The sequence below is a fragment of the Condylostylus longicornis genome, unplaced genomic scaffold, assembly GCF_029603195.1.
Source record: "Condylostylus longicornis isolate FDR11 unplaced genomic scaffold, ASM2960319v2 ptg000034l, whole genome shotgun sequence".
Classification (NCBI taxonomy): Eukaryota; Metazoa; Arthropoda; class Insecta; order Diptera; family Dolichopodidae; genus Condylostylus; species Condylostylus longicornis.
The window spans coordinates 2693865-2720706 of record NW_026578003.1 but is presented as its reverse complement, the minus strand read 5'-3'; the positions used below and the strand labels follow the sequence as shown (position 1 = coordinate 2720706).

Genomic DNA, 26842 nt, shown 5'->3' with positions numbered 1-26842 from the left:
TTAGCTCCAAAAATATTGAAAATAAATCCCATTTTTTTAATTAAGAATTCAAAATTTTCTGGCGGCATAGTTTTGTGCCACATTTCAGGAAAAGAAAAATGAAAATTCAGTCTGCAGGATTGTAAAAACTAAATGTCAAAACTCGAAAAACAACTTCTTTTATAGTTTTGTTTTTTTTCAAAAATATTTTTTTAGTACATATTGTGGCTAAATAATTAATAAAATAAATTAATTAAATTCTGATGCCTATGAATTTAATTTTTTTGACATTTTTATTGTAATGTAAAATGTTACAATGAAATTTTTAAATATTTAATATCGTGGAAACTAAACATTAGAAGAAGAAGACCTTAATGCTATGAGAATAGTAATGTTTTAATGGAATAAAATTTTACTGGGCTTAATTCAATTTTGATAATTGTTTTATTTAATTATTCTCTCATGCTAAACTCTTTTAAAATATAACTTTACATAATCCTACATAAATAAGATAAATTTTTAATTAGAACAAATTAATAAAAAAAATCTGCTCTTGGTTAAATATAATACCTACATATTACATAATTATTTCAAAATCATTTGAACATTGAACATTATAAAAGAATAGGCAATATTTGAAGCTATCGGCGAAGATTGATAAAAGTGAAAAAGTGTAGAAATTGACACCTTTCAATTTTTTTAAAATAATTTCTATGTTCCTATAATTTTGCAAAATAATGTCATTTCTTTTTATTTATTTATTCAATTCAAAATTGTCAGACTACTTGTAATTAATAAAAAATATTGCAATTCCCACGGCACAATGTTATTTTATTATTGACACCTAAATGACAACAAAAATATTTATTTTTTTTTTCTGAATAAAAATGTAAAACCAATAATTCTCAATTATTATTTATTAAAATTTTGTTTCTTGTAATATTTAACTCGAAAAAATTTCCTCGAATATTTAGTTTTTTAAATAAATTTTACGACTCGTAAACATTTCCTATAGTTTGAAATTGTTATAAATAGGACAATATAGCTTTTATACAGCTGCCAAAAATATATTGTTTATGCATATTATCTAATTGCTTTTGGTTTATGAAAATTCATATTTTAATTGATTTTAATTATTAGAAAGTACTGGTGCTTTAAAATCATTTGCAATAATAATTTTTGTATTTAAAAATTCATTTTATTTCCAACACAACACTATTTTTGTTGGTGTGACGCTATTGTCGCAATATATGCACTAGTTTTTTTTTTGAATTATTGGACGTCAACGGTATTCTCTTTGAAAATAAACCATCATCTTCATATTTTTTATAGTTACATCTCAGGAAGCATGACTAGATTCTCTATAAAGATTTAGATTCTAGCAATTCTCAAACAGCTATTTCCATTTTTCCGCTGCAGGTATATTGTGCTGCAATTTAGCAATACTGTAGCTTCATTATGCCGAATTTATTTTACTTAGGTTTCTGATTTTTATTACTTAACTCGGCCGTGGTTGAATAAATGCTTGTTTGTTCATTAAACGATCACATTATAAATTCAAATTCAATTTCATTGAAAATATTTTTACTTTATAATACAATTTTTTTTTTAGAATCGCACAGCTGAGCCTTGCATCACAATTGACTGAAAATTAGCGAGTATGTGGCGTAGCGGGTTGACTAGGTCTCTCCTGTGCTCTCATTTGTGAATGAGTATCCATTTCTACACGGATGAATCCAAGCTGAATGATAGTGTTGAAAGAGAAATATACTCTTTCAACGCTATCATTCTGTTTCTGCATGTAGTCTTCCAGACTACTACAGAAACTTTCGGGCTAAGACAGTCGCAATAAATGTGGTTTTAAAAAGGTTGGCGGGAAATGTTATTTTATGTAGGTGTATCAGCATTTTTGCGGACAATTAGCCAACAAAAAAGGTGTTTGTTGAAGCAGAGGCGTCTACTTCTAGAATGGTCCGGGACATTTCTCAATGACAAGGTACAATCGTTTGAAATCCTCGGGGTCCCCTCTGAAAAGGAAGACTTGGGGATGCTTTTGAGTACGCGCAAACTGTTGTTACTCAATGGTGTAATAAAGTAAATCAAAAGCAGGTGGGGAAATGGAATGACATGAAACGCGGCCACACAATTTTGGCCTATGCTTAATTTGCGTCGCACGTCGTATCTGATATCTTTCCCTCAGGGTGATTGGGCACTGATTAATTAGCGAACACATTAGGAGGATGGAACGCCCTGTTAACGATGTTTGTTGTGATGAGGTGTAAGAGGAAACTGTAGCTCATGGTCTATTCTTATTTCTAACTTTACCGCGGGGAAGACGCTAGTTAATTGGGTCGCATTTCTTTTTGCAAGTTACGAACATAGCGAATATAAATGACAGGAATTCGAAGAGGTTTATAAAGGACTGGGGTTGGTTGGGAATATGAAGATCCATTTTTTAACCTTTACAAACTAACAGGTTAACAAAGGACAACTGAGGTTGGGAATATGGATATCCAGCGGTATCACAATGAAAAATATTCTTGCCTTCAAAAAATATGTCCTCCATACAAATTGTTGCTATTGATAATTTATTAAAATAATAATAGTTACTATTAGTACTGAAATGTTATTGCTATATTATTATACAAATTTTAATTATTATACAAATTGAAAATTCGAAAAAATTTGAATGTAATTTTTTCTTTACATTTCAAAAACTAATCTTTTAAGAATTTTATTTGTACTCTCTCTTATAACACAGTTTATACATATATTTGTAAATTATACATTGTAAGTTTGTCATCGTAATTATTTTGCTGCGAATGAAAATAAAATTTAATGAATTTTTATGTAAAAAATGATATTGCATACTTTCAGGATAACGATAAAAGGGAAATTTTATATAGGCGCAACATAATAGCTAATACGCATAAATAGTTTCCTTGTCCGTATACGCATTTGATACGCGTATATTTGCGTTTATTATGCTATTAAATGTCTGAAGGAAAAAGCAGAAAGAATAAGAAAAATTTTACAGAACTTAAAAAATACAGATAATTTACAATAATATTTTATTATTTATTTGAGTCTACAAAAATATAAGTTGATAATTGTTAGCATTATTTATTTAAAATATTTTGATATGTATGTTTTACAGAGCAATTGAAAGCTATTAAAATTTTAAAATAAAAATACTTGTCAAGTCGAAATGTCTATATTCTTGGGTCTATTCCCATACAAATGAATACAATAAGCGAAATTATTTCATAATGGATCTTTTACTTTAATAAAAATAGATTAATGGCTGTAATCCTTTTTTGAAACGAAATTATTAACGAACCTAACGATTTTGTATTTCGACTACTTTTTACTTATGTAAAAAATTTTGTAAAGAAAGACAATATTGGCCGAGGTTTTTTATTTTAAATAGTAAAATTTCCATACAGAAAAAATTGAAGATAACGTTATCCTATAAGTATGCAAAATTTGTAATATTTTTATCATAATGATAATGGAAATTATTTTGTATTAAGGGAAGGTCAAAAAATGTCAGGGATGGACGCAGCTGGATTTTCTAAAAAAGTTTATTGGCTTCGTTAGGTGGATTAAGAAGTTTTTACTTTTACTTTGGGACTGGTCGGTGGTTTAAATGAGTGTTGTAATTTTTAGTTAAGCGGTTGCCGATGTGTCTTTTTCTTGCCCTACTGATGTGCGGCGCTTAGGTGGTCAGGCAAGACTACCCTTTCCTGCTAATTATCACAAATCTTTAACATTAAATTTGTAATTTCGATATAAATAAAATACAAATTATTTTTGAAGACATCTGAGGCGCTTGCATATGTGCATTTTTATGTCTTATATTTTCTATGACTTAAACAAATTCAGCTACTATTTAGCTATTTTTAAAATTACTTTGTGCGAAACAATATAATTTAATTGTAATTTTAAATCGATACTATTAAACATTTAAGTAATTTTAAATAACAAAAAAATATCTAATAGCACCATTTCACTTTTGTACCAATTATAGTTTGTTTGACAAATTTATGACAAGCGGCTTCCATTCTATAAAATGAAACAATTGTAGAATTATTTTGTTAGTCTTGATTTGTTAATCGAAAACCAAACAATATAATTTTAAAATGGATTCTCAAACTTTACCTTCTGAAAATTTTCATTATATAAAGAATAAAGTACGCTTTGTGTGTCGCTACCTTGGAACCGATTTCATAGATCCAAGATACAAACCAAATTTTTTAACATATTTAATGTATTTTTTGACTACCTTGTATACATTGTTTGTTGTGTATACTGTAAGAATAAAATTTGATGAAGATAAGATAAGTGTTCTTGAAACATTGTGTGTTAGTGGAAATATAACCAAGGTGAAAGTTTTTAAATGAGTTGAAAATATAGATTTTTTTTTTGGGACCAAATTTTATTAATTTTTTTTTTTTAATTTACAGACATATGCAAAATTAAATTTGGCAGTTTCTTATTCAAAATATATGAGATCTGCTTTTGAAGATTTACAAAAAATATTTGAAAAATTTGAAAAAATTGAAAGATACAAACTAATTTTATTGCAATCATTTAAAAAAATTAAAATTATTGTATTATTAAATGCTCTCGCATATTTTTTTGCAATGATTGTAATATGGACATGTCCTTTGTGCTATTATTTTTTGAAAGATGAAAAAATGTTTCCCGTAAATCTTCTAATTCCGGGAATTTCTCCCGATACAACAATAGGTTATTATTTTACATACATTCTACAGGTTTTCGCTGTAATATTAGGTGGTTTTGGCAATATTATAGCTGATACATGTTTTATAAGTCTTGTATTAAGTACAACTATCCTAACGGACATATTACGGCAAAAAATTTTGGATTTTAATAATGAATTAAAAAAAAATAAATCTGATAGAGAGAACGTTAACTTAAGAAATATTTTCGAATGGGTAAATTTTTATTATGCGTAAGTTATATTTATTAACTGGTAAGAGATTATTGAGAAATTGGCGAAATATGATGAGATTTTTGTAGATATTTCAAGTTTTTAAAATGTAGACTCATATTTTGCCAAAAAAAAATCATAATAACTTCATTACCTAGTTTTCATTCTCCGAATTTGAAATTCTGAATTTCCATTTTTATATATTGCCAGCAAATCTATAATAAATTATAAATTTGCGATCAAATTTGCATAAGCGAATTCATAAGTATTATCAGGTTTAAACCAATGTCTGGTATATAATGCCAAATTTTATTGGAGGTGTTATTAGAATTTTTCATTTACTACCGGACTTAATTTTTGAGTATAGCGATTTGAGAATTTTTCGCATTACCGTGATTTAATAACAATTGCATCCTTTTAATGGCAATATTACATAATTTTCATAGATTGAAATAACGGATACACAAAGTAATACTTACAATATGCTAATGTAATACTTATTATTATATTTTTACAGGTATGCTAAAAAAATACAAAAAATATTTTTTACTGTGGTATCTGTTGATATATTCTCTAGTGCTTTTAGTTCTGTCGTTGGTATATTTATAATAGTGGTAGGTAATTGGCCTCCAGCTTATATAGCTACAGTTGTAAATATGATGTCTGTTTATATATACTGTATTATTGGGACAATATGCGAAAATGCAGTAAGATTTTTTATTTTATGAAACTCATTCACAATATTGCTTCGATTCGTTTATTTACAAAAATAATATTTCAAATTTTTAGGCTGATGAAGTAATTGATTTGATTTATGAAATTGATTGGTATTTGCTTAAAGTGAGTAATCAAAAAATTATATTAATAATGTTAATAAAATCTCAGCAAAAAGAGCTTTTTACGGTAGCTTATGTTGCACCATTATCAGTCAATACTGCGCTCCAAGTAAGCTTTATTTTTAAAATTTATGAATAATCAATTAAATTAATTAAATTTTATAATTTTAGGTAACAAAAACAGTTTATAGTTATTGGATGATGTTAATGAATTTCGTTGAATAATTTTCTATTAAAGAAATTTTTCCTTCGAAATTCTTTCTACCGATTTGGGGCCGTTTTTATAAATGGTAACCGCAGACATACCATGAAAATTTATTTTCAAAAATTATTGCTATATTTTTTGCAGAAAGCATCGTGAAATCTATGGCTCTGTAGTTTTGATTGTGATTGCTATAGAAAATGTTTAAAATTGTTTTGTAGAAACTTTGTTTGTGCACATTAAATTTTAGTAAATTACTATAGTAGAATTAAAAATTTGGAATAATAGACCTTCAAATATGGTTTATCTTAAACTTATTTATATTTTATTAAAATTTTTAACAAATTTACGAAATTTTTGATTAATAAACAGAAACAATTTTTTTTCATTCGATTTATTGAAATAAAATTTTTAATAAGTTTTTATCGCCAATTCTAATTTTAATAAAAGAATTTTAGCCACTTAATTTACTCTTAAAATTAATTGTTAATTTTTTGTTTTCTGAATTTTTTTTAAATTAAAATAATTTGATTAAATCAAAAGAATTTTGTTTTTTGGTTTCTTTGCCCTATTTTATGATTAATTTTTTGTTCAGTTTCTTTGTTTTGTAAATTAAATTTTAACAAATTATTTTATAAAAGATTCTAATATTTAAAATTAATAAATTTATTCATTTGTTTTTTTAAATTCTATTTTTGGATTATTACATATATTTATAATTAAATATTAATGTTAAAATAATAATAATTATTAAAAAATAAAGCATCCAGCACTACCTAAAAATTTAATTTTCAAATTTTTTCACCATTTGATTTAACTTTTTTTATACAAATTCTTTTTATGTAAAGACCCACACTAAAGGCAGTAATAAGAAAAATTATGGATACGGCAGAACCAATTAGAACAGCTTTTTTTCGTCTTGTATTTGGTACTTCTATTGTAACAATATTACTACCAATTTCTTCATTATCTTGTGATATACTAAATACTTGAACAGTATATGTTCCACCGTCCATTAAATTTGCTAATAAAAAATGTGTATCATATGTATTATCATGGGCAAAAAGTTTATGTTCTGGTTCAAGCCATGTTTTAATACTATATAATCTTAATTGATCCAATCCATTATTTGGTGGCTCCCATAATAATATAAAGCCTCTTGATCTTGCCTTAACTGTTAAATTTTGTGGTGGTCCAAAATTGAATGATGGAAATGTTGGTGAAATTGTTGATTCTGTTGGCATTGTTGTTGACATAGCTGGTGCTTGAAATAGTTCTGGTTCGATGTAATCATTCACCTTAGCTTAAAATATTTTTGGTATATAATGAGTAAAATATAAGTTAGAAATTTTCAGTTGATTTCTCATTTTTTTTTTTTTTTTGTTTTTTTTTTTTTTTTTTTTTAATCAATTGTCTTACGTTTTGTTGCATGCCGGAACATTCTACTGAACATACCATCTCCGGATGGATCTTGACTTAATACCATAAATTCATATTCACGTCCAGGACGTAAATTTTTAATTGTTGCTTGAAGTTTACTACCAACTCGTGCTATACGCCATTCTGGAGCTTCTGATAATCTATACATAACCGTATATTCTAAATTTGGTCTTATTTGACCTGAAAATAATTCGAAAGAGATGAAAAAAATTATTTTATTTTTGTTTTGTTAATTTTTCACAGGTTTTGATTTTTTTTTAAATACACAGTTAAATTGTAAATAATACGTGTATTATAGAATACTAGATCTATTCTACAAATTATATGCATTTTATGAATATTTTTATTTAATGCCTACCTGGTTGCCATGCAATTGAAATTTCAGTTTCTGTACTATTTGCAGATAAATTGTATGGTGGCCTTGGAGCAACATTTTCTATTATCAATTCGGTTTTTGCTGTAATTGTTGCTGCATCATTTGTTGCTGAACATTGATAGATACCACGATCTGATTCTGTGATATTAGTAATTGTTAAATTTCCACCTTCCAATTTATATCGACCTTCTGGTAGTGGTGTATTGTCTTCCTTTTTAATGTAAATAATTTGGAATTATGAAAATTTATTTAAAATAAATTCCAAAACTGTTCAAAAACTTTAATCAAAAACTTTCCGAACAATTTTTATGTGAGAGAAAGTTTTGATGTGAGAAAATATATGATTTAGTTAGAACTTAATTTTATTATGAATCTTTTTAAATCACAGAAAAAGTCAGATTTTCGCTTTTGTTTTATAAAAAATACACAGCCGGAAAAAATTTCTCTCATTTACACCACTTTCTCTCTGTCTCTCTTTCGTAAAGGGTACTATTTTATCTGTATAAAAGTACTAAATAAGGTAAAGTGTAAAGGAGAGTAATTCCGCAACATTTGCACAACAGTTTATTTTATACTGAATGTGTATTTGATACGTATAAGAACAAAAGTACCGCAATTACATGAAAGTTATTTATGACAAAAAAATAAAAAATTTTCTTTTTTTTACTCACTTTTATCCAAACTATAACCGGCCTACGATGATCATCTCTGTCAATGGCATCACAAGATAATTGAGCATCATCACCCAATTTATGTATATACATTCCTTTTGGTAATGTTGTAAAAACTGGCGGTCTTTGTACAACAACATTTATTACTGGTGAAGGTCCATCAGTTCCCAATTCATTATATGGTGTACAAGTGTAAGCACCCGAAAAGCTTTCATCAACTTTCGTAAAGTATAAACTTCCGTTGTTCTTTTTGTATACGCCCTATACAAAGATATAAGTGAACAAATGTATGTATGTAAATTAAATCATTGAACTATGACTCAAAAATTGCTTAAATCAATTGGAAAAAAAAATTGTTCTAAAAAAATGGGAACAATAAAAAAATAAAAGTTACAAAAAATTACTCACTGGTACATTGTATGAGTCAAATAAAAGACCATCTTTTTCCCAGTGCATATTTTTCAATGGTGGATTAGCTCTATAATGGCAATCTAACATTGCTGGTTGACCATATGGTAAATATACTTCAGGTGACGAATAAATTACTTTTGCTCTATCTACGAATAGTTTTTTTTTTTAATTTTTTATAATTTAATTTTATTTTAATTAATTTTTTTTTTTAATTGAACCTACATTGAATATTTAAGAAAGCTTTTGCTGTTTGTACTTCTGCAGTTTGGTCATTTTGTACTTGACATTCATATTCACCTAAATCACTCATCATTGTTGGATCAATACTTAAACTTCCATCTGGATCAATTTTTGCTCTACGCCATAAATCAGCATTCTCTCTAATTGGATCATTATCTTTTAGCCAAGTTACTGTTGATATTTCCGGATGTTTCATAAAGCAATGAAAAATTGCTGTTTGTCCTTCCATTAATGTCATATTAATTGGAGGGATTTTGATTAATGAGCCACCTTTAAACGAAATAAATAAATTATTAATACTATTTAAAATGTAAACAAAAAATAATGGCAAATATTGAAAAGGAATATTTTACCTTCAACTGTTAAATGATGCCATGTTCCATTATTACGAAAACTTGGTGTTCTATTCGGAAAATTTATTTGGCAATGATACCATCCTTGATCTGATTCACGAATAGCTGTTAAATTTAATGAGGCTTTTCCGTAATCTTCATGATTTTCAACTAAACTTAATCGGCCGGCATAGCGTTCACTAACAGATATTGTCCCAAAATATTTTGAAAAAATTTGTTTATCCTGTAAAATAAGAGAATAATTAGACTTTCATCAAGAAAAAAAAGACAAGTAATTGATTCGAAAATATTATTATTATTATCAAATGAATTGTTTAAGTCAATCATCAATTAGCTTGCAAATTTAAAATTGCACGAAAAGTAAAACAACCTTCGTTTAAACGCACAAAGCGCGGTTATAAGATTATCAAACAAAATCGTCATCATTAAAAAATGGAAGGAAAAAAATGATGAGGCGTCGGAAGACATTAAACTGTGTTGGTATGAGATACCTAAAGTTATTGAATTCATTATCATTATAAAAAAAAACAAAAAACGAAAAATGAGAGGCGACTACTATTATACAAACGGTCGAAAGAACGTTACAGAACCGGGTGCATCGTTAGTAGATATAATGTCGATATAGAGCGCGTCTATATTCCTATATAATCGCAGAAGTAACAAGAAAAATTGCCGAGAAACACGAATGAAAAGGCACCTAATATTTCCTACCTAACCTTCCCTCAATGCAAGCAAAGTTATTTGACGAGGAATGTTATCAAAGGCTTCGCCAACGTCTGTGAATAAGACGTTGATCTGACCAGATCGCTTCATTTTAAACATAGTATCAGAAACAAATTCGTCTAAATTATTAACCGTAGAATTTTCAGAAGATAATGTTTTATTATAAAAATAAAAGTTTGATAATAAAAGTAGAAGTAATCAACCAAAATCTTTTCAAACAATTTATGAATATAATGGCTGTTTTAGCTACTGGACTGTAATTATTAATTAAACAGCAGAACATCTGCTTATAAATTTGCAAAACATAGATTTTTTTCCAAATTTAGGGAAACAGGCCAGCAAACACTAAAAAATTAAATGGCAAAAAAAGTTGGCTGGCAACACTAGGAGTACATTTACGCAGCACGTTACGTGACACTCTATCAGTACCAGAAGAACAATCGTTACACAAGGACAGGGGATGTCGAAGAAACTTATCAATTTTCAAATTCAAATAACTCAAGCAAAAGCTAATAAAGTCAATCACAATCCTAGAGAAAGCTTCATCAAAATACAAATGCCCACAAGTTCAAAAGCGTCGTAGTTATTACCAGTAAAGTTATATCAAAAACATCTGAGGACTTGTCTAGTTTCAGAGAAAATGGGTAACCATCACAACTACATTTACTCGTATAATGTATGAAATCATAGAATCCTTTGAAATTCAAAAAAATATGTTAGCTAACCGTATTTCTTCTTGTATGCCTCCACAGAACTAGATTAGTGAACAATATATGAAATATATGGAGGAATTTATAATTATATACATTTATATTCCCTCATATAAAAAACAAATTTTAGAACATAATGAAAAGGCACTCTCGTTATGTCCATAAATCATTTTCATAATGCAAATTTTATGTAATTAGCAATTCAAATTACAAAACAAAAATTAAGAAATGCATCATAATTAGTCAATTATGGGGAGCTTTTTTTTATTATTTGCCTTACACCAAGGAATCATTTTAAATTTCCCCTTCTTTTGATAATGAACTTGAAATAAAAAAAAAATATTTTCATTTTTTATTTTAATAATCTAGTATTCGGTAGAGTGTGTGTTTTATTTCATTTCGCCATTATTGAATAATTTATCAAAAATAAAACAATGATAATCTTCACAACTTAGATATTCTACTTGGTATCCCACGTAACATTTTATTGCGGAATTCTAGTTATTAAGCTCATATCGACTTTTATAGCACTTTTTATAAGTCTTTTAAGGAAGCTTTATTGTTCATCTTATTGTTGCGCAACCGCAACGAAATGTTTTAAGTAGCATATAACGCTAAAGTGGAGAATTTTATAAGGCTCCGCAGCAATTGCTACAATATTTATAGCACAAGTAGTTTTATAAAGCTCGAATAGAAGTTCCTTTAAGAGTGTTGAGCAAAATTATGGCATCTCTAATATAGATGCGCATTGTATTTCTTTTAATATTGTAATTTATGTATGATATAAGACTTATGTATGTCAGTGTATGCGCGTGTTATTTTTTATATTAATATAAAAAAAACAAAAACATAAGTGTTAAATAAAAACAAAAGAGAAGTAAATAAAAAGGAGAGAAGTAATAAATGAAAAAGAAAAGAGAAAAAATTAATAATAAGAAAAATATTTATGAAAAGAAGAGATAGATATAAAATTTTAAATTTTTTTAATTTTGTCAGTTTTTAAAATTAATAGTAATTTCTGAATCTATTCAAGAAAAATAATAAATTTTTTTTGAAACGAAAGCAAAAAAGTTGTTGCCAAAGAAATTTTGTCGACTTTTTTTGCATTGTACCTCGAAAAAATACTTCCCCATTCGAAAATATACGGTATTATAAAAAAATAAAATAATTTTTTTTTAATACAATTTTAAAATAAATATGAAAATTTCGTAAAACTATGTTAAAAAGTTTCTAAGGTAATATTTTGACATACATATTAAACATAAAAGTTATTTTGCAAGTTTTTACTTGAATTTAAATAAAAATTCACTTTTTAAATTTCGAAATTTTAATTCAAAAATTTACCACCATCTTTTTCATTAAAAGAATATGGCCGCAAGATGGTCTTTCTCTTATAAGATAATCATTGTTATAGGGAACCTTAAATTGTTTGAGCTAGATAACCAATGCTGATTAAAGATTATTTTTGTTGATATAGCATTTCTGACACTTTAGCAACAATATCAATCTAGCATTCAAAATTATTCTTTTAATGAAATTATTAATGCTACTATAAGAATATTGTAATATTATAGCAAGGTTATTGTTCTTTCCACAATACTCTTGTTAGAAAAACATTTTTGGTTTTGTTATAGGATCCCGCAACACTAAACTTATAACAACATTACCTACACACTTGCAGAAAGTCCTATTACAGCAATTGTTGGCAAGAGTTACCAAAACAGTTTTATAAAAGTAATTTTCCCCTTATAAGAAAAAAACATCTCTATAGAACCAAAAGTTTTGCTTGGGAGTGTAAAGAGAGCCTTATAAGACGATTTTCAAAATTTAGCGCACTAAAATGTTACGTGGGATATGAAAGTTGATGAATTACCCAAAAAGTATTGTGCTAGAGAAAGTCACACATATATTTTCTACTTGAGACTCACAAAATTTCTTTTTGTATATAGATTAAGCTGTATATTATTTTGAAGGTCATATTTTGTATTTTTGAAAAATTAGTTTTGTCTGACAATAAAATGATTATCGTTGTTACTTAATCTGTTACGTTTAGTTTATATAATATGTCTGTGGTACGAGCATATTATCACAAATATCCTATTAATATTAGATTATAAAAATTTTTGTGGTAGTTATTATAGAAATTTCATTTGCTAATTTGTATAATGAGTTAATTTTTTTAATGTATACAGTTGGATAAATGAATTGAATCTGGATAGCAAATATCTAATTTCAACGATACAAGTGGATTAACAAAGTTTATTGGATTACTAGTTCATTGTATTAGCCATTTTTTAAATGCAAATTGAGAATATCGAACTAAAATAGTTAAATACTAGAAAATCGATTGATTATTTTCTGTATATATATATGTTGAAAAATGTAATATCGGTACCTATTATAATAGGCCTGGCATACTCAAAAAATTTCATTAATCTGTGATGTCTGCAAAATAAATACAGATTTCATCAACTTTAATCAAAAACAATTTAGGAGAAATTGAGATGCCACAAATGACGGGTTAACATTCTATTATATATTCTCTATATGTAAAAATTGGTGTCATCATATAATTTCTCATATAACAATATACGGTCAGTGAAAAGAGAAAAAGTTTTTTAATTCAATTTGATAAGTTCAATTTGAGGGGAAAATTTTAAAATGTAATTTTCAATTCGGTCACATGGAAATACTGCATTTAATTTATTGCAATCAATTCAATTTAAAACTTTCTTTGGCTTATTAAAATAATATTATTAAAAATTACTCACCTTATTTATCTTCTTAAATATTAATTGGACTTATATTCAAAAATAAAAATGTGAACCGAAAACTGACAAATACAAGTCAATTACTTGAATATAACAATAACAAAAATGATAATATAATGTAATTATAACAAAAACTTTTGCGGTCATTTTGTATTTAATTTTAGTATTTCTAATTGAAAATACATGGATTGCTTAAAAAACACGACATTTATACACGCGATAGGTCAAGTTTACTAATGAAGAAAATATTTTATGCGCCTATAATAACTGTTCTAATATTCAAAATGTGTAATAATAAAATTTCATAGACATTTCGAACATAGGAAGTTCAAAATTACAAATTTTTTAAAATTTTAAAATAATTAAGTGTTATACTAAAATTATCATAAATTATTATTCATTTATATAATAATATTATATTGTATAAAGTGTTGATTTTTAGCACTTCTCCAAAAAATTTTTGAAAAAAAGTGCTTATTAGTTTCACTCTGCTACAATACAAAAGGGAAAAGTGCTACAATACAAATCATTGGTTTGACCAACTTTATTCTTTTTAGGTAATATGAAATCAGATTTCCTACCCTATATCTTGTTGTCAAACATATGGCAAAAACACGTTTTTATTAAATGAAATTTTCAAAAGAGAGCAAGATTAATTAAAAAATTAATTGTAGTTTGTAAATTTTTTTTTATTAGGATTAGATTTTAGTTAAGGTAAATTAAAATAAAACCGTGTAAAATTTTAGATATTCTGAAAATTTCATATTATTAAAAAAAAATCATATTGCATATTTTTAGGGATACAGCTGTAATTTCTAACGAATTTTTATTAAAAGTTTTAGGTTCCATAATTTGAGATTAATTATTGACTACCAGAGTAAAATTGCTAAATTAAATAAATTAATTTATATTAAAACTTTTATAATATTATTCTAGTAAATTAATAAAGTTAAAAAAATTAGAAATAATTATTTATTTTTTCACGATAAGGTTTGATAATTTTATTTTCTGAAAATTTTATTCTTGTTTAAATTATTTATTCATACCCAAATTGAGTAGCATGAAAATGAAAAATCCTTAGACGAGAATTTTGAATAATTTTTGCACAAGGTGTGTGTAAACATTTTAATATTGTATACACACATTATGTAAACAATATTAGTATACACAAATGTATATGCAAAAGAAAGAAAAAAACCTTCACAATGACCTTAAATATTTTTTATTTATAAAAAAAAAAAAAACAAGAGGAGGTGTGTATAAAATAACTACAAAAAAATGGCAAATAAATTTTTCATTCCTTTTCCACTTATATTTTTTTATATTTTATGTATAATTTCGTGTTTAAAATTGCAAATAAAATTTTAAAATTAACTATAATAATATTATTATTTATGGTTATTATATTTATTATTATAAATAAATTTATTATACACTTAACATAGAAGCTAGTTTATGTAATACATATATTTCTGTGTGTATATGTATAACAATAATAAAAAAATAAATATATATATGTTATTTAACATTAAACTTACTTACATCTTTGCTCCAATAAACCGCATATGGTATGTCATATTCATAGGGAAAATCTATTTGACAATTGAAAACGACATATGATCCGACCTTGGCTTCTAAATTTGATGTTGTATCTTCATCTGTGCACTGAACACAGGATATATTAATTAAAATAGTAACTAATAGAACAAATGTAGCAAATACTCTTGATAATAATATTACAGTTATTTTACTAATATTATTTATTTGATATTGTTGTTGTTTTTGTTGATAATGGTGCTGATGCTTATGTTGTTGCATATTGCATTCATTTATTTCAAATTTCACGTGTTTCTTTGATCTCATATTGTTATATAGTAAGAAAAACAAAAAAAAAATCTATTTTATTGTTTATATTTTTATTAGCTACATATATTTATACAGGGTGTTTCACATAAGGTGGTAAGAAATTTCATAGATGATTCGTTAATTAATTTTCAACAAAAAATTGTATGGGTTAGGTAGGAGGAAGGGTTTTTAAGTATAATTGTTTTCAAGATACAGTTTGTTGAAAAAAAATAATACAAGATTTTTCTTGTATATAAATAAGTGCTTATACCATCGAAACCGTGCGACATAGAGTAACTGACATCGGCTTGTTGTACAGGATATTGATTGCTTTAATTTTGGTCTTGCAGTCAATTTGATTTGAGTCACAGTTTTCGAGATAAAGCTCGTCAAAATCAGAATTTTTGTTTATTTTTTTGAAATTTTTTTTTAAAAAAGTCGAAATTTCTCGAAAATTTATGTTGTTAATATTATTTTTTTTATATTTTTTTCGAGGCACAATAAAATCTAAAAGTTAACCCATATAACATTTTCCTCCATCTTATATATTTGTTCTAGTTAAACGTGAAACATGTTTAAAAAACTTCTATATTTGCAGCCCCTCCTCCCCCGCCCCCTCCCCCTCTACCACAACCGAACACCTTGTTTGAAACACTCTGTATATATTGTACGTATTTTTATATTATAACAGTATGTTTTATTTTATTCTTTTGTTTATAAAATTTAATATTTTATTTAAAGCATTTTATTTAAAATACAAAAACAGAGTATACTGATAATAATAATAAAATTGAGCACATTATGTGTTTATATATATATATGTATGTAATAAATATACATACAAACACGTATGGGAAATAACATTCATACTGCACACAATTTATGATGTGTTTGTTTTTATCTAAATTATAATTTCGTTAAATGGCTAAGTGGCTTACTCTATTTAGCACAATATAAAATTGAATATGGCATAAAATGTATATTAGGTCAGCAATGGGTGGCTGGACATTATGCATTTTATGAATGAAATTTTTTTTTGTTTATTTTTTTTAGTTCTGAACTATTTTTTCTCTTTATTATCAAATTTTTTCCTTTTTAATGTTTTTATTCAATAAAATATTTTCTATTATTTTTTTTGTTTTTAATTTTCTATAATTTTGTTTGTTTAAGCTTTAAAGATATTTAGACCTACACATAGGCATATATCTGAAACCATAAAAGCGTTCATAATGTGCCTAATAAATAAATTTCAAAATGGAAATTTCTATAAGTAGGTACACCAAAAATTTTTGTCATGTCACATTTTTACATTTTACTTAAATATTCTAAAAAGAAATTTATTAGTTTCGTAATAGATTTTTAAACAAATTTGATGTCTGCATACAAACATACGTATACGTTATATGAGAATTTGTACGATCATTATTCTGGTATATAAAGTTGGGGAACAAAATTTTTATTTGAATTTTAAAATGTTCATAATACCAAAAAGCCATAGAATATTTTTAAAAATTTCGTTTTTTGTAATTTAGTTTATCGCAAATATATGTGAACTTGAACTAGACATTTAATTAAGTTTTTTTTTTTAAGGGAAAAATTTTATGAAATTTGTTTTTATCCCTGTATGTCTTATATATTTCTTATATAATATGCGTCAAAATATGCGTTATAATATGCATGTTGAATATATTAATTTTTAAAAACATATATATATACATATAAAGCTAAAAATGAAAGTATTTTAGTAAAAGACTAGTCAAGTACTCTGACTTAAAAATTTAAATACAAAAAAAATTCGAATTTAAGAAATTTTTTCGAAGTTAATAACCTTATTTTGCTACTATGTATATTAGTAAAATTTCTTTCCAAATTTGCTAATTTTTCAGCAAATAAAAATATGCTTCTAGTAAGCTCAGAGTTTTAGTCTGTCCGCCTGCTCATCAGTTTATGCGGCCGTTTATTAAATTTCAGTTTTATGGCAGTTTATTGCCAAATTCGAAAATTAATAACTAAATACTCTTTTAATTTTTCTATTTGACTCATCCTAAAACTATGCAATAATTTTGACCTGATTAAGAGAACTAATGTAAGAATTAAAATTTTAAGTTAATTACAAGGAGTTTGAAAAAGAGAAAACTGAAATTTTCATGTTTTTTAATATTGTATAATAGGGGGAAGGTCTTATTTCTCAAGTATGTGTGTTTGAAATTTATGAATTTTTATAAATTAAATTTTTTTTTTTAGGTAAATTTAGTCTTTTTTTCTTGTTCTCACTTTTGTTCGAATTAAAGAGACTTTTTTTTTGGTCATTTAAAATCATAATTTAATAACGATGACATTTTCAATTAAGAATAATGGGTTTTTAGCTTGTCATAGGTCGCATTTTCGTGATTTTATATTATTTTCTATAAAATACAATAAAATATATAAAATGTGCAAAAAAAAAAAAAAGATTTGTTTTTTTATGAAACAGGAAAATCATTTATTCAAAATAAACAAGGAATTTTTGATCTAGACCTTGAAATCTTATACATGGGGTTGTTTTTGTTTATATAATATTCAATTTTTGTTTATAATGATTCTTTTATTTTAATTTAATACAATTTTACTTATAACTGCTCATATGAAATTTAATAAATTTAAATCCACTTAAGAATTTAGTTTGTACATTTAATGAAATGATTTTAATTTTATATACTTTAATCTTATTACAGTTATGTCATCTATAATATGTGAAAGAATTTGTTCTTTAATTTAATTGTACTCTTTAAAGGGGTACATTAAATACACTAACAAGTAACAAGTTGTGAGATTCAAAAAAGAAATGTTTGTCATTTTTAGTTTATTTCAGTTAGCATAAATTTTTGTAAGAAACTTGCTTCTTAGATATACTGCTTTACCTGACTTTCAGCTCATTGATGTGTATTAATCTTTTTCTATCTTTTCGTATGTTTGAGAGGCACTTTTATATACTTTAATATAAATATTTGAAATTTTATGTGCAGGTATGTGTTAGTAGTAGTAGTAGTAAGAGAGGGGGGCTCCACCGGTACACCCGCGCAAAGCCCATGCACTAGGCCAACAGAAAAAGGCCCCTCGGGAACCCTCAGAAAACACCCACGCAGTTCGACACAAGACCCCCCTATCCAAACCAGCCAACCTCAATGGCGAAGCCCAAAAGCCGCGCAAGAGATATCTCGGAAAGGTCCTCCAGGTTATCGTAAAAATAAGCCCGCAAAGCACGCCTTCTCTTCCACATCAGAAACGGACAGGCACAGAGGATATGCTCTACATCCTCCACCTGCGCCACATTCCGACACCCACGACATACATCCGTCATAGCAATCCAAGCCTCCTGGCCATTTTCCCCAGAAGGCAATGCCCCGTCCGGACCCCAACCAGTGTGCTGAGATATATCAACATATTATATATTATTGTATAATATGCCCTATTATATATCAACAGCAGGTATTTGTTAGTGAATAAATTATTTCTTCAGACCCAAATTTTTGTATATCTCCTCCTTTTTGACAATACGTTCCATCAAAATCAAATGTAAATTGTAAAATTGGAAAGCGTAAAAAGGGAATCAATTATTTCTTCTACTTGATCCTTGAAATTAACGTTTTAATTCTTTTTAATTTCATTTTTTGAATGAAACTCAAGGGAATCTTAAATTCATACAAGTTGTACCTGCCATTTACCTAACATTGGTTTATTTGACATTTTTTAAAAACTGTATCCTAGACTTGATTCGATATTGCGCTTAAGATTGAATTTTGTCAAGATTTTACTCTTAGAATAAAAAAATAATATGACAGAATATGTCAGAATAATTTAATTTTGATATTTTTTGATATTTTTATAGTTAAAAATCATTCAATTTAATAAAGTTACACTCTATATAGTAACGCAACTCTATTGAAATGTGTATTTATTAAATAAAAATAAGTGTAGAGAATGAAATTATTATTATTGAAGATATATATATATATATAAATGTGTCAAATATATGTACAACCTTTTATAAAATTAAAAAAGGCAACAACAAAATGAAATAAAATTATTTGACACTTAATTATGGGAACAGCTTCGTTGCCTACACTTAATTCATTTCTTACTTATTTAATAATTAAAAATTTGTAGAGTCAAGTTAGTAATTAATTTTATTATATACTATACATTACATTGATGTAGCTCATAGTGCCCACTCATATTCATTGTGAATAAGTAATTTAATAAAATTTAATAATTTTTAATTAAATAATTCGAATTATATACGTAAAATAAAAATATGTGTGTGTATATGTGCACAATTGTAATTGAGAAAAACTCATTGCAAAAATATTATTCATTTAATGATATTTGGCATATTATTGTTCTCCTTTTATTTTTTTTTTTTGGTTCACTTTTCATACAAGTAGATATTATGTCAAAAATCTATTTTTAACATTGACATACAAAATACGTCCATGTTGACATAATGCATTTGCAATTTTTTTTAAATGTTCTAATAACTTAAGTAATATTGTTAAGAATATTAAGGAACTAATGAAATTTAATTTTGTTCGCCATCATACAAAACTTGCTACAACATGTTCGAGATAATTTTTGAGTTACTCATTTCTTATTGACTTATTTAACATTTCATCAAAGTCAAATATGTAAGATAAATAAAAATTACTTAAAAAAAAATTCGGATTCAAATTTCATAATTAATTTTAAATATTAAAGAACTCAATATTATTTGGTAAGTGTTATAAAAAACTGAAACTAATTTGATTTGATCCAATTTTTTTAATTAATCTCAGTCAGTATATTGTTATATAATCCACATATTTATATACATGTATTGTATTGTGTAATATCTAAACCAAAAATTTCATTTCACAACAGATTGAATGAATGTTTGACTAACTCCATAAATTAAATAGAGGAAGTAATTAATTTGTAAAAAGAAAATTTCGACTATACAAATATTATATACAAAAATTTTTGGAAATAAAATTAAAAATGAAATATTTCATAAGCAAAATAATGCTTTTGGTCATGAGTACTTTTAATAAAAATTTTTTTGTTTTTTTTTTTTAATTAATTAAAATAATAAATGTATATTAGGGGCAGTGAAGCAGATTGGCGTAACCAAAGTTGTTTTCTTGCAGCTTCACGTCAATGCAATTAGATTTGGTAGGATTTGAAAACAATATTTGGAATGTATGGAATATTGATATTGCCGAAAAACGTATTACCAAAAATGGCTGAAACAAATTCTATTAGACATAAATAGATGAGTTATAAATAGTTTTTAACATAATCCTAATGCGTATTCAAAGCTATTTGCTACAGTTTATTCATATACATATGTGTACGTATCCCATTGAATGTCAGTGTATTTGATAGACAAAAAAAAAAATTGTTAGATCAACGCCAGTGACCTGATCATCATTATTAAATAGTAAATGAATATAAAATATAATGAAGAAAAATTAAATTAAAAATGATTGTGTCAATTGAATTGTCATGTAAACAATTGTTTTGTAAAATATTCGAAAAAAAAAAATAATGAAAGAAAATAATTTTACTATTTAAAAAGAAACTAAAATGAAATGCGATTCCATTGTATTCAAAATTTCAATTAGAATATTCCTTTGTCAATTTTTGTAAAAATATAAAATTCTGTCATCATTCGCATCATTTTGTAATATGATATTAAAAATAAAATAATTTTCGTATTTAAAATATTTAGTTTCCTCCTTATTGGAATATGATTTACTAGAATACTATAAAAATAATCAAAATAATGTATAACATTAACCGTTACTAGTTATAGTATAGTTATAGTATACCACTCCTTTAGAATTAACTTGTATTACTTCGTTCCATTTAAGAACGTACTTTACTTTTAATTACACCAGAGTTTTTATACATATTTATTCCGGTAGATGGCTTGACATTTTTATATAGAAAATTAATGTTAATTTTTTCTTAATGCATTTCAATTTATTGGCTATGACTCCACTCAAATGAATGCCTATTGCTTATATTTTATATCAAAAAAATTTTTTTTTTTGAAATTTGAGAATCCGAAATATGTGCGACACATTGTATTCATTACTCTTAAAAATTATAAATTAACATGCGACATATTGTGTTCATTCCTTTTAAAAATTTAATTGTATACATAGAGCTCATTACACGATACGCCTTGGTTAAGATTGATTCTTTAGTTTCTACTTCTACATTATTATACTCGTAACAGAATTTCCATACAAAATAATTTGACATTAATAAACTGTTTTTTGAAAATATCCAATTACTCCGTTAAATACCGGATAGTGGAAAAAGAATGAATTTTTTTAAATCATTAAAATTAAAAAATATTGAAATCTTTACTTCGAACATAACATGCTTAAGGTTTTTACGTTTCAACGTTTTATGATAACCTTATTGTCTTTAATATATATATACGCATTTAAGTCTTAAGTATGTATATATGAATGTCTAGATGAATGTAATTCTAGGAGAACACGGTATAACATACAAATATTTCATTTTTCAAATGCATATTCATAAATTTGTAACTTTTCGCATTTGAAATATATTTTCGAAAGAATTTGTAATAAATTTCAATTAATTAATTTAATTTTTATTGTAACTTAATTTAAATATGAATAACTAGTTTGGGTGATGCTCTCATTTGCATTATAAAGGCTTTTATATATTTGATCTATGTAATAAAATTTAATAAATGCATTCTTTAAGCTTTTAAAATTTTTTATAAATCATAATTATCATAATTAAATTTCATTTATTTTTTATATAATCCACAAATGGACTAATGAAAAGAAAATTTCTCAATTATTCAATTGTTTTTTTTTTAAATCTCTATAGCTATGTAAGCTTTAATAGTAGTATTCTTTAAATTCATAATGTTCTTATAAAAGATGGCTGGTTATAATGGAAGAATTAAATGCAATTATATTTTATAAATAGAAATGCTTGTTTTTCGTATATAAATAAAAGTGTAATATTATTAATGGAAGATTATGAGAATAAACTGTGACTGAATTAAATAGGAAAAATAGCATGAATAGCATCTAAAATAAAGCTGGAACTGTGAATTCTCACGGAAATAAATATTCGCACTTTATTCTAGAAGGAGAACAGGTGGATGAGCTGTCAGAAAATAGGTGAAGAGTTGTGATGAGTTATCGAATATTTTCAGTTTATATACCCTTATTTTTATTTCATTATAAAATCTGGTTTGTATCAGTGATTAGGCTGTAGGTACATAACATGAAATTGTAATTAATATTTAATTTATTGAGGAAAATTGTTAGAAAATGGTAAATGTGTCGAAAATATTAAAAATGGAAATCAATATTTTCAAACCTATTACGTGATTTATAAAGGGAAGCGTAAAAAGAGGATATTTTTCATAAAGACCATTTTGTAGGCTTCTAGAAGATTACAGAAAAGAGAAAACTGTTCATAATTTTTTTTCTAATTTGGCTATATCAATTGTGTTACCCTGCTTTAAAAGTACTCTTTAATCTTCGTAATTCACGCATATCAGTCGAATTATAAACAGTAATTTTTGTATTAATTTAAATTTAGCTCAATAACAGGAAAGGTACTATACTCACATTCTATTGAGTCATACTTATTAGTTGTTCCTTTTAAGATCAGTTTAATAAATTGTTTACGTAAGCGAAGATATGTGTAGAAGAAACAAAATAATTATTAGAAATATTTTCGAAATTTAACTTTTGTTTCTTCTTTTTTTTTCTTTTTGGAGGAAACCGGTATAATAAAATTGATTGCAAATATTAAAGAAGAAAACAAAATAAAGATTTAATTTTTTTGTCATAAAAATGTTGAAAAGAATTTCAGGTTGGTTATCGAAATTAATTAAAAAAAAATTGGATTTATGAATATTCTGCGAAATTATCTTTGAAAATTTGTTAATTTCCAATTAATTTAAAATCTTAATATTTTTATTCAAATTTTAAAAATTGACCCATGTTTAATTCATTATTGTAAGGCTAATGAAATTTGAGTAAAAGAATTAAAAGATAATTTAAAAATACTGATTGTTATGGAAAAAAAAATCTAATGTGGCCAGCACATAACCTAACCGCAATGTATATTGTCTACTTTAGTGGAAGAGTTACAAAAAATTAAGAAAATATGTTTTAAAAACTTTTAAAATCAATTTTAAGGACTCTATTAAGCTTTTAGTTAACATTCCTCGAAAAATGTAAATTTGGTTCTTAGTACAGTTTCGCTTTGTGCCACCCGAACTTCCTGAAGAGTTCGCCAGATAGTTTCGATAAAGACTAGAACTGAAATATTAAATTTCAAGAAACCAAACTAGTTCATCTAGTTTGGTTTCCGAGCCCTGACTTTTCCAAAAAAATTATAGGGTCATTGTTTTAACACCCGGTAATTAAATGTTAAATTTAATGGAAATTGTATAATTATTTCTTTGTATATGAAATACAAAAATATAAAATCAGTCCGGTAAACAACCAAAATAAATTCATATATACAAAATTTGATCTCAAGTTCAGCCGAACTTGAAATACCTACACACACAGACAGACCGACTGACAGACATAGAGACAGGGCGACAGACAGACAACTCTCTAAAAATAGTTTATTTACGCTTCCCTACTGTAGAAAAGTGCTTTCACACCAAAAATTCGATATCCGAAATTTGGTGCCATCACTGAATCTCTCTTAATTAATATATGCAATGCGGTTGGTAAAAAATTCTGTTTTATAGGAAAAGCTTATTAGGTCAATTTTTGCCTTAATTGATTCAAAAAATATTAATATCACTGAAATCGAAACTTACGTAAAAAAATTTTAAGTTTTTTTCAAATTTTATAACAATATTTGCAACGAGAGGGCAGCATTGAATAAATATTTGGGGTTAAATTACAATAAAGTCGTGATCACCGTAAATATTTATTGATTATTTTACTCGTATTTCTCAATTAACTAAAATAACTATTATATAAGATTAATTATCAATTTAAAAAAAAATTCATAATACAAAGGTAACGTAATCTCTTAATTATTAATTTTAGTATCAATAAACCTAAAATTCTTTAAAATAAAGCCGAAACTAAAACTAAAAAATTTTTGTCGTAAGTAAAACCATAATAAATATTTATTGCTTAAATTAATAAATCATTTTCTATTTAGTAGATTGTTTAATATTAAATGTGCTTTAGTATTTTACTTAAAATTAATATGAAATATTTCTCTGAGAATTTTTAAAATATTCTTAAATAATTTGCATATCAAATGCGAATGTGTATAAATTTTTTGAATTGCAAATATTGCAAAAAGTAAAATTGAAATATTTTTCAATTTAATTTAAATAACCACTTGACATAATAATATAATATACTTTATATTTTTATGTAATATACAATTCTAAATAATTATTATAGCAAATAAAATTTATTAATAGGAAGAAATAACAAGCTATATAATTTAAATCAAAATAAATTAAATTATTTTTAAATATTTTGAAATTTGCGAACTGCAATACGAGTATTTTGTTTAAATTTTTAAATTTTTATTGTTTTAAACTCAAATACGTTTGAACATTAGTTTTGGAGTCTTGATTTCTAAATTCGATTTTATTAATATTTCATATTTTCTAAAAATTTTCTAAAAAAAATCCTCAAAAGATAGTAGAACAACTTATTTAATTTTTTTTTCTTTGGTGTAACACTATTTTACAATATTTTGTAATCAGTTTTGGAACACACTGTAAATTCCATTGTACTTTATTTAAAATAATTTTTTTTTTTTGGAAAATTTATTTATTTTTATTTTCAATCGAATGAAATGTAAATATAACAATATCCACCTTTAAAAATTTTTTTTTGCATATAAACTTTACATTTAGGCTATTTGATAAATTTTCGTATCCCCTTCACAATAATGCTATCTCATTCGCTTAAAACTCATTTGACTTAGGTTCAGGGCAGTAGAAAATTTATTAATTATTTTTGGTATTTATTGTTTTTTTTTTAGGAAAGTTCTATAATATTTTTGTTCTTTATTTATTTATTATTTTTTAAATTTATTTGTTTGTTAATTTTTTATGGAAAAATTTTGTATAATTTTTTCTAATTAATTTCTTTATTTTTTTACACAGTAGCCGTCGTAATTTTCGTAATTAAATTAATAAATAAAATTTTTAATTTATATATTTAAATAAATAATAAATTAAAGATTATTTTTATATTAATTTTTTTTAAAATTTTCTTGATTTTTTTTTTAACGGGATACAATAATCTATAAATTGATAGAAGCGTTTTTTTTTATCTACGATAAAACAAGTTAACCGAACCAGCTTTTAATTTAAACTATTTACGTGAAGCTCACTTAGTTAGACGTTAAGCAAAAGCAATATATAATTTTATTTTTTCTTCTCATTTTTCGTAACTATAAAAAATTTAGCGAAAAAACAAAAACAAAATTAAAAACAAAAAAAATATTATATAGTAGTTGTTTTAGCTGCTGGATATTTGAATTAAAATTTATCAAACTCAGCATTATCATCATTATTATCATCATCATCATAATCAATATCATGACTATGTGCAGTATATGATCTATTACAATCATCGTTGAACTTATAATATCATTGTTATTATTATTGCTTGATTTAGTACACATGTTGATCATGATCACTTTGATGATGATGATGATGATGATGATGATGATGATGATGATGATGATGATGATGATGATGATGATGATGATGATGATAATGATAATAATGATGATTCCATCAGATCATTGAAAAAAAAAAGTTCATATTTATAGTCATTAAAGTTTAAACAGAAAAAAAAAGTTCGAACAGTCGTGGAAAAAAATTATGAAAAGGATTAAGAAATAAAAATTTGATTTTAATTTTATTAAAAAATTTTAATTTAATTTTTTGTTTTTTTGGTTGTCTTCAATTAAATATAATTAAGATAATTTTATATTTGCAAAAATAATTTGAAAAAGTTTGCTCACAAATTTACAAATTCAAATAACAAACACACTAATTTAGAAATGGACAGTTGTTAAATAATTGACAATAATTGAAAATAAGTAAAAATATTGGCATTTGGCAACTGACAATTACAAATTGACAAACTGATAAATTGGATATAGAGATTGACATATTGGCAAACGTCAATTGAAAAATTGACAAATGACATCTAATTAATTGACAATTTGATAAATTGATAATTTAGATAATTTTTTTTAAATAATTGAAAATTATAAAATATCATAAAATGGTGAACAGTT

General features: G+C 25.3%; 2 protein-coding genes across 3 annotated transcripts; one reads left to right on the top strand and one right to left on the bottom strand.

Annotated features, from left to right (window-relative positions):
- Positions 1–5543: 5543 nt before the first annotated feature.
- LOC129608716 (odorant receptor 67d-like) lies at positions 5544–6485 on the top strand. The gene is made up of 4 exons (XM_055520385.1): positions 5544–5643; positions 5726–5881; positions 5944–6062; positions 6122–6485. The coding sequence occupies exons 1-3, from the start codon at positions 5593–5595 to the stop codon at positions 5995–5997; spliced, it is 261 nt and encodes an 86-aa protein (XP_055376360.1). The 5' UTR covers positions 5544–5592; the 3' UTR covers positions 5998–6062; positions 6122–6485.
- An 87-nt stretch (positions 6486–6572) lies between these two features.
- Positions 6573–25874, bottom strand: LOC129608715 (protein borderless). 2 transcript variants are annotated; one of them, XM_055520384.1, is made up of 9 exons: positions 25404–25874; positions 15212–15520; positions 9466–9688; positions 9095–9382; positions 8870–9018; positions 8462–8722; positions 7773–8001; positions 7394–7594; positions 6573–7277 (listed from the first exon to the last, which is right to left on the bottom strand). In XM_055520384.1, the coding sequence occupies exons 2-9, from the start codon at positions 15485–15487 to the stop codon at positions 6766–6768; spliced, it is 2139 nt and encodes a 712-aa protein (XP_055376359.1). In that variant the 5' UTR covers positions 15488–15520; positions 25404–25874; the 3' UTR covers positions 6573–6765. The 2 variants fall into 2 exon arrangements, with proteins under 2 accessions (XP_055376359.1, XP_055376358.1); XM_055520383.1 differs by having other exon boundaries at positions 15212–15527; positions 25404–25873.
- Between the last annotated feature and the right edge of the window lie 968 nt (positions 25875–26842).

Bases quoted from the DNA above. Each gene is read 5' to 3' on its own strand.
- LOC129608716 (XM_055520385.1), top strand. From the start codon at position 5,593: ATGATGTCTGTTTATATATACTGTATTATTGGGACAATATGCGAAAAT. The intron at 5,644-5,725 runs GTAAGATTTTTT...TCAAATTTTTAG, and splicing joins GGACAATATGCGAAAATGCA to GCTGATGAAGTAATTGATTT. The intron at 5,882-5,943 runs GTAAGCTTTATT...TTATAATTTTAG, and splicing joins CAGTCAATACTGCGCTCCAA to GTAACAAAAACAGTTTATAG.
- LOC129608715 (XM_055520384.1), bottom strand. From the start codon at position 15,487: ATGCAACAACATAAGCATCAGCACCATTATCAACAAAAACAACAACAA. The intron at 9,689-15,211 runs GTAAGTAAGTTT...CTTATTTTACAG, and splicing joins CGGTTTATTGGAGCAAAGAT to GATAAACAAATTTTTTCAAA. The intron at 7,595-7,772 runs GTAGGCATTAAA...AATTATTTTCAG, and splicing joins TTCAATTGCATGGCAACCAG to GTCAAATAAGACCAAATTTA.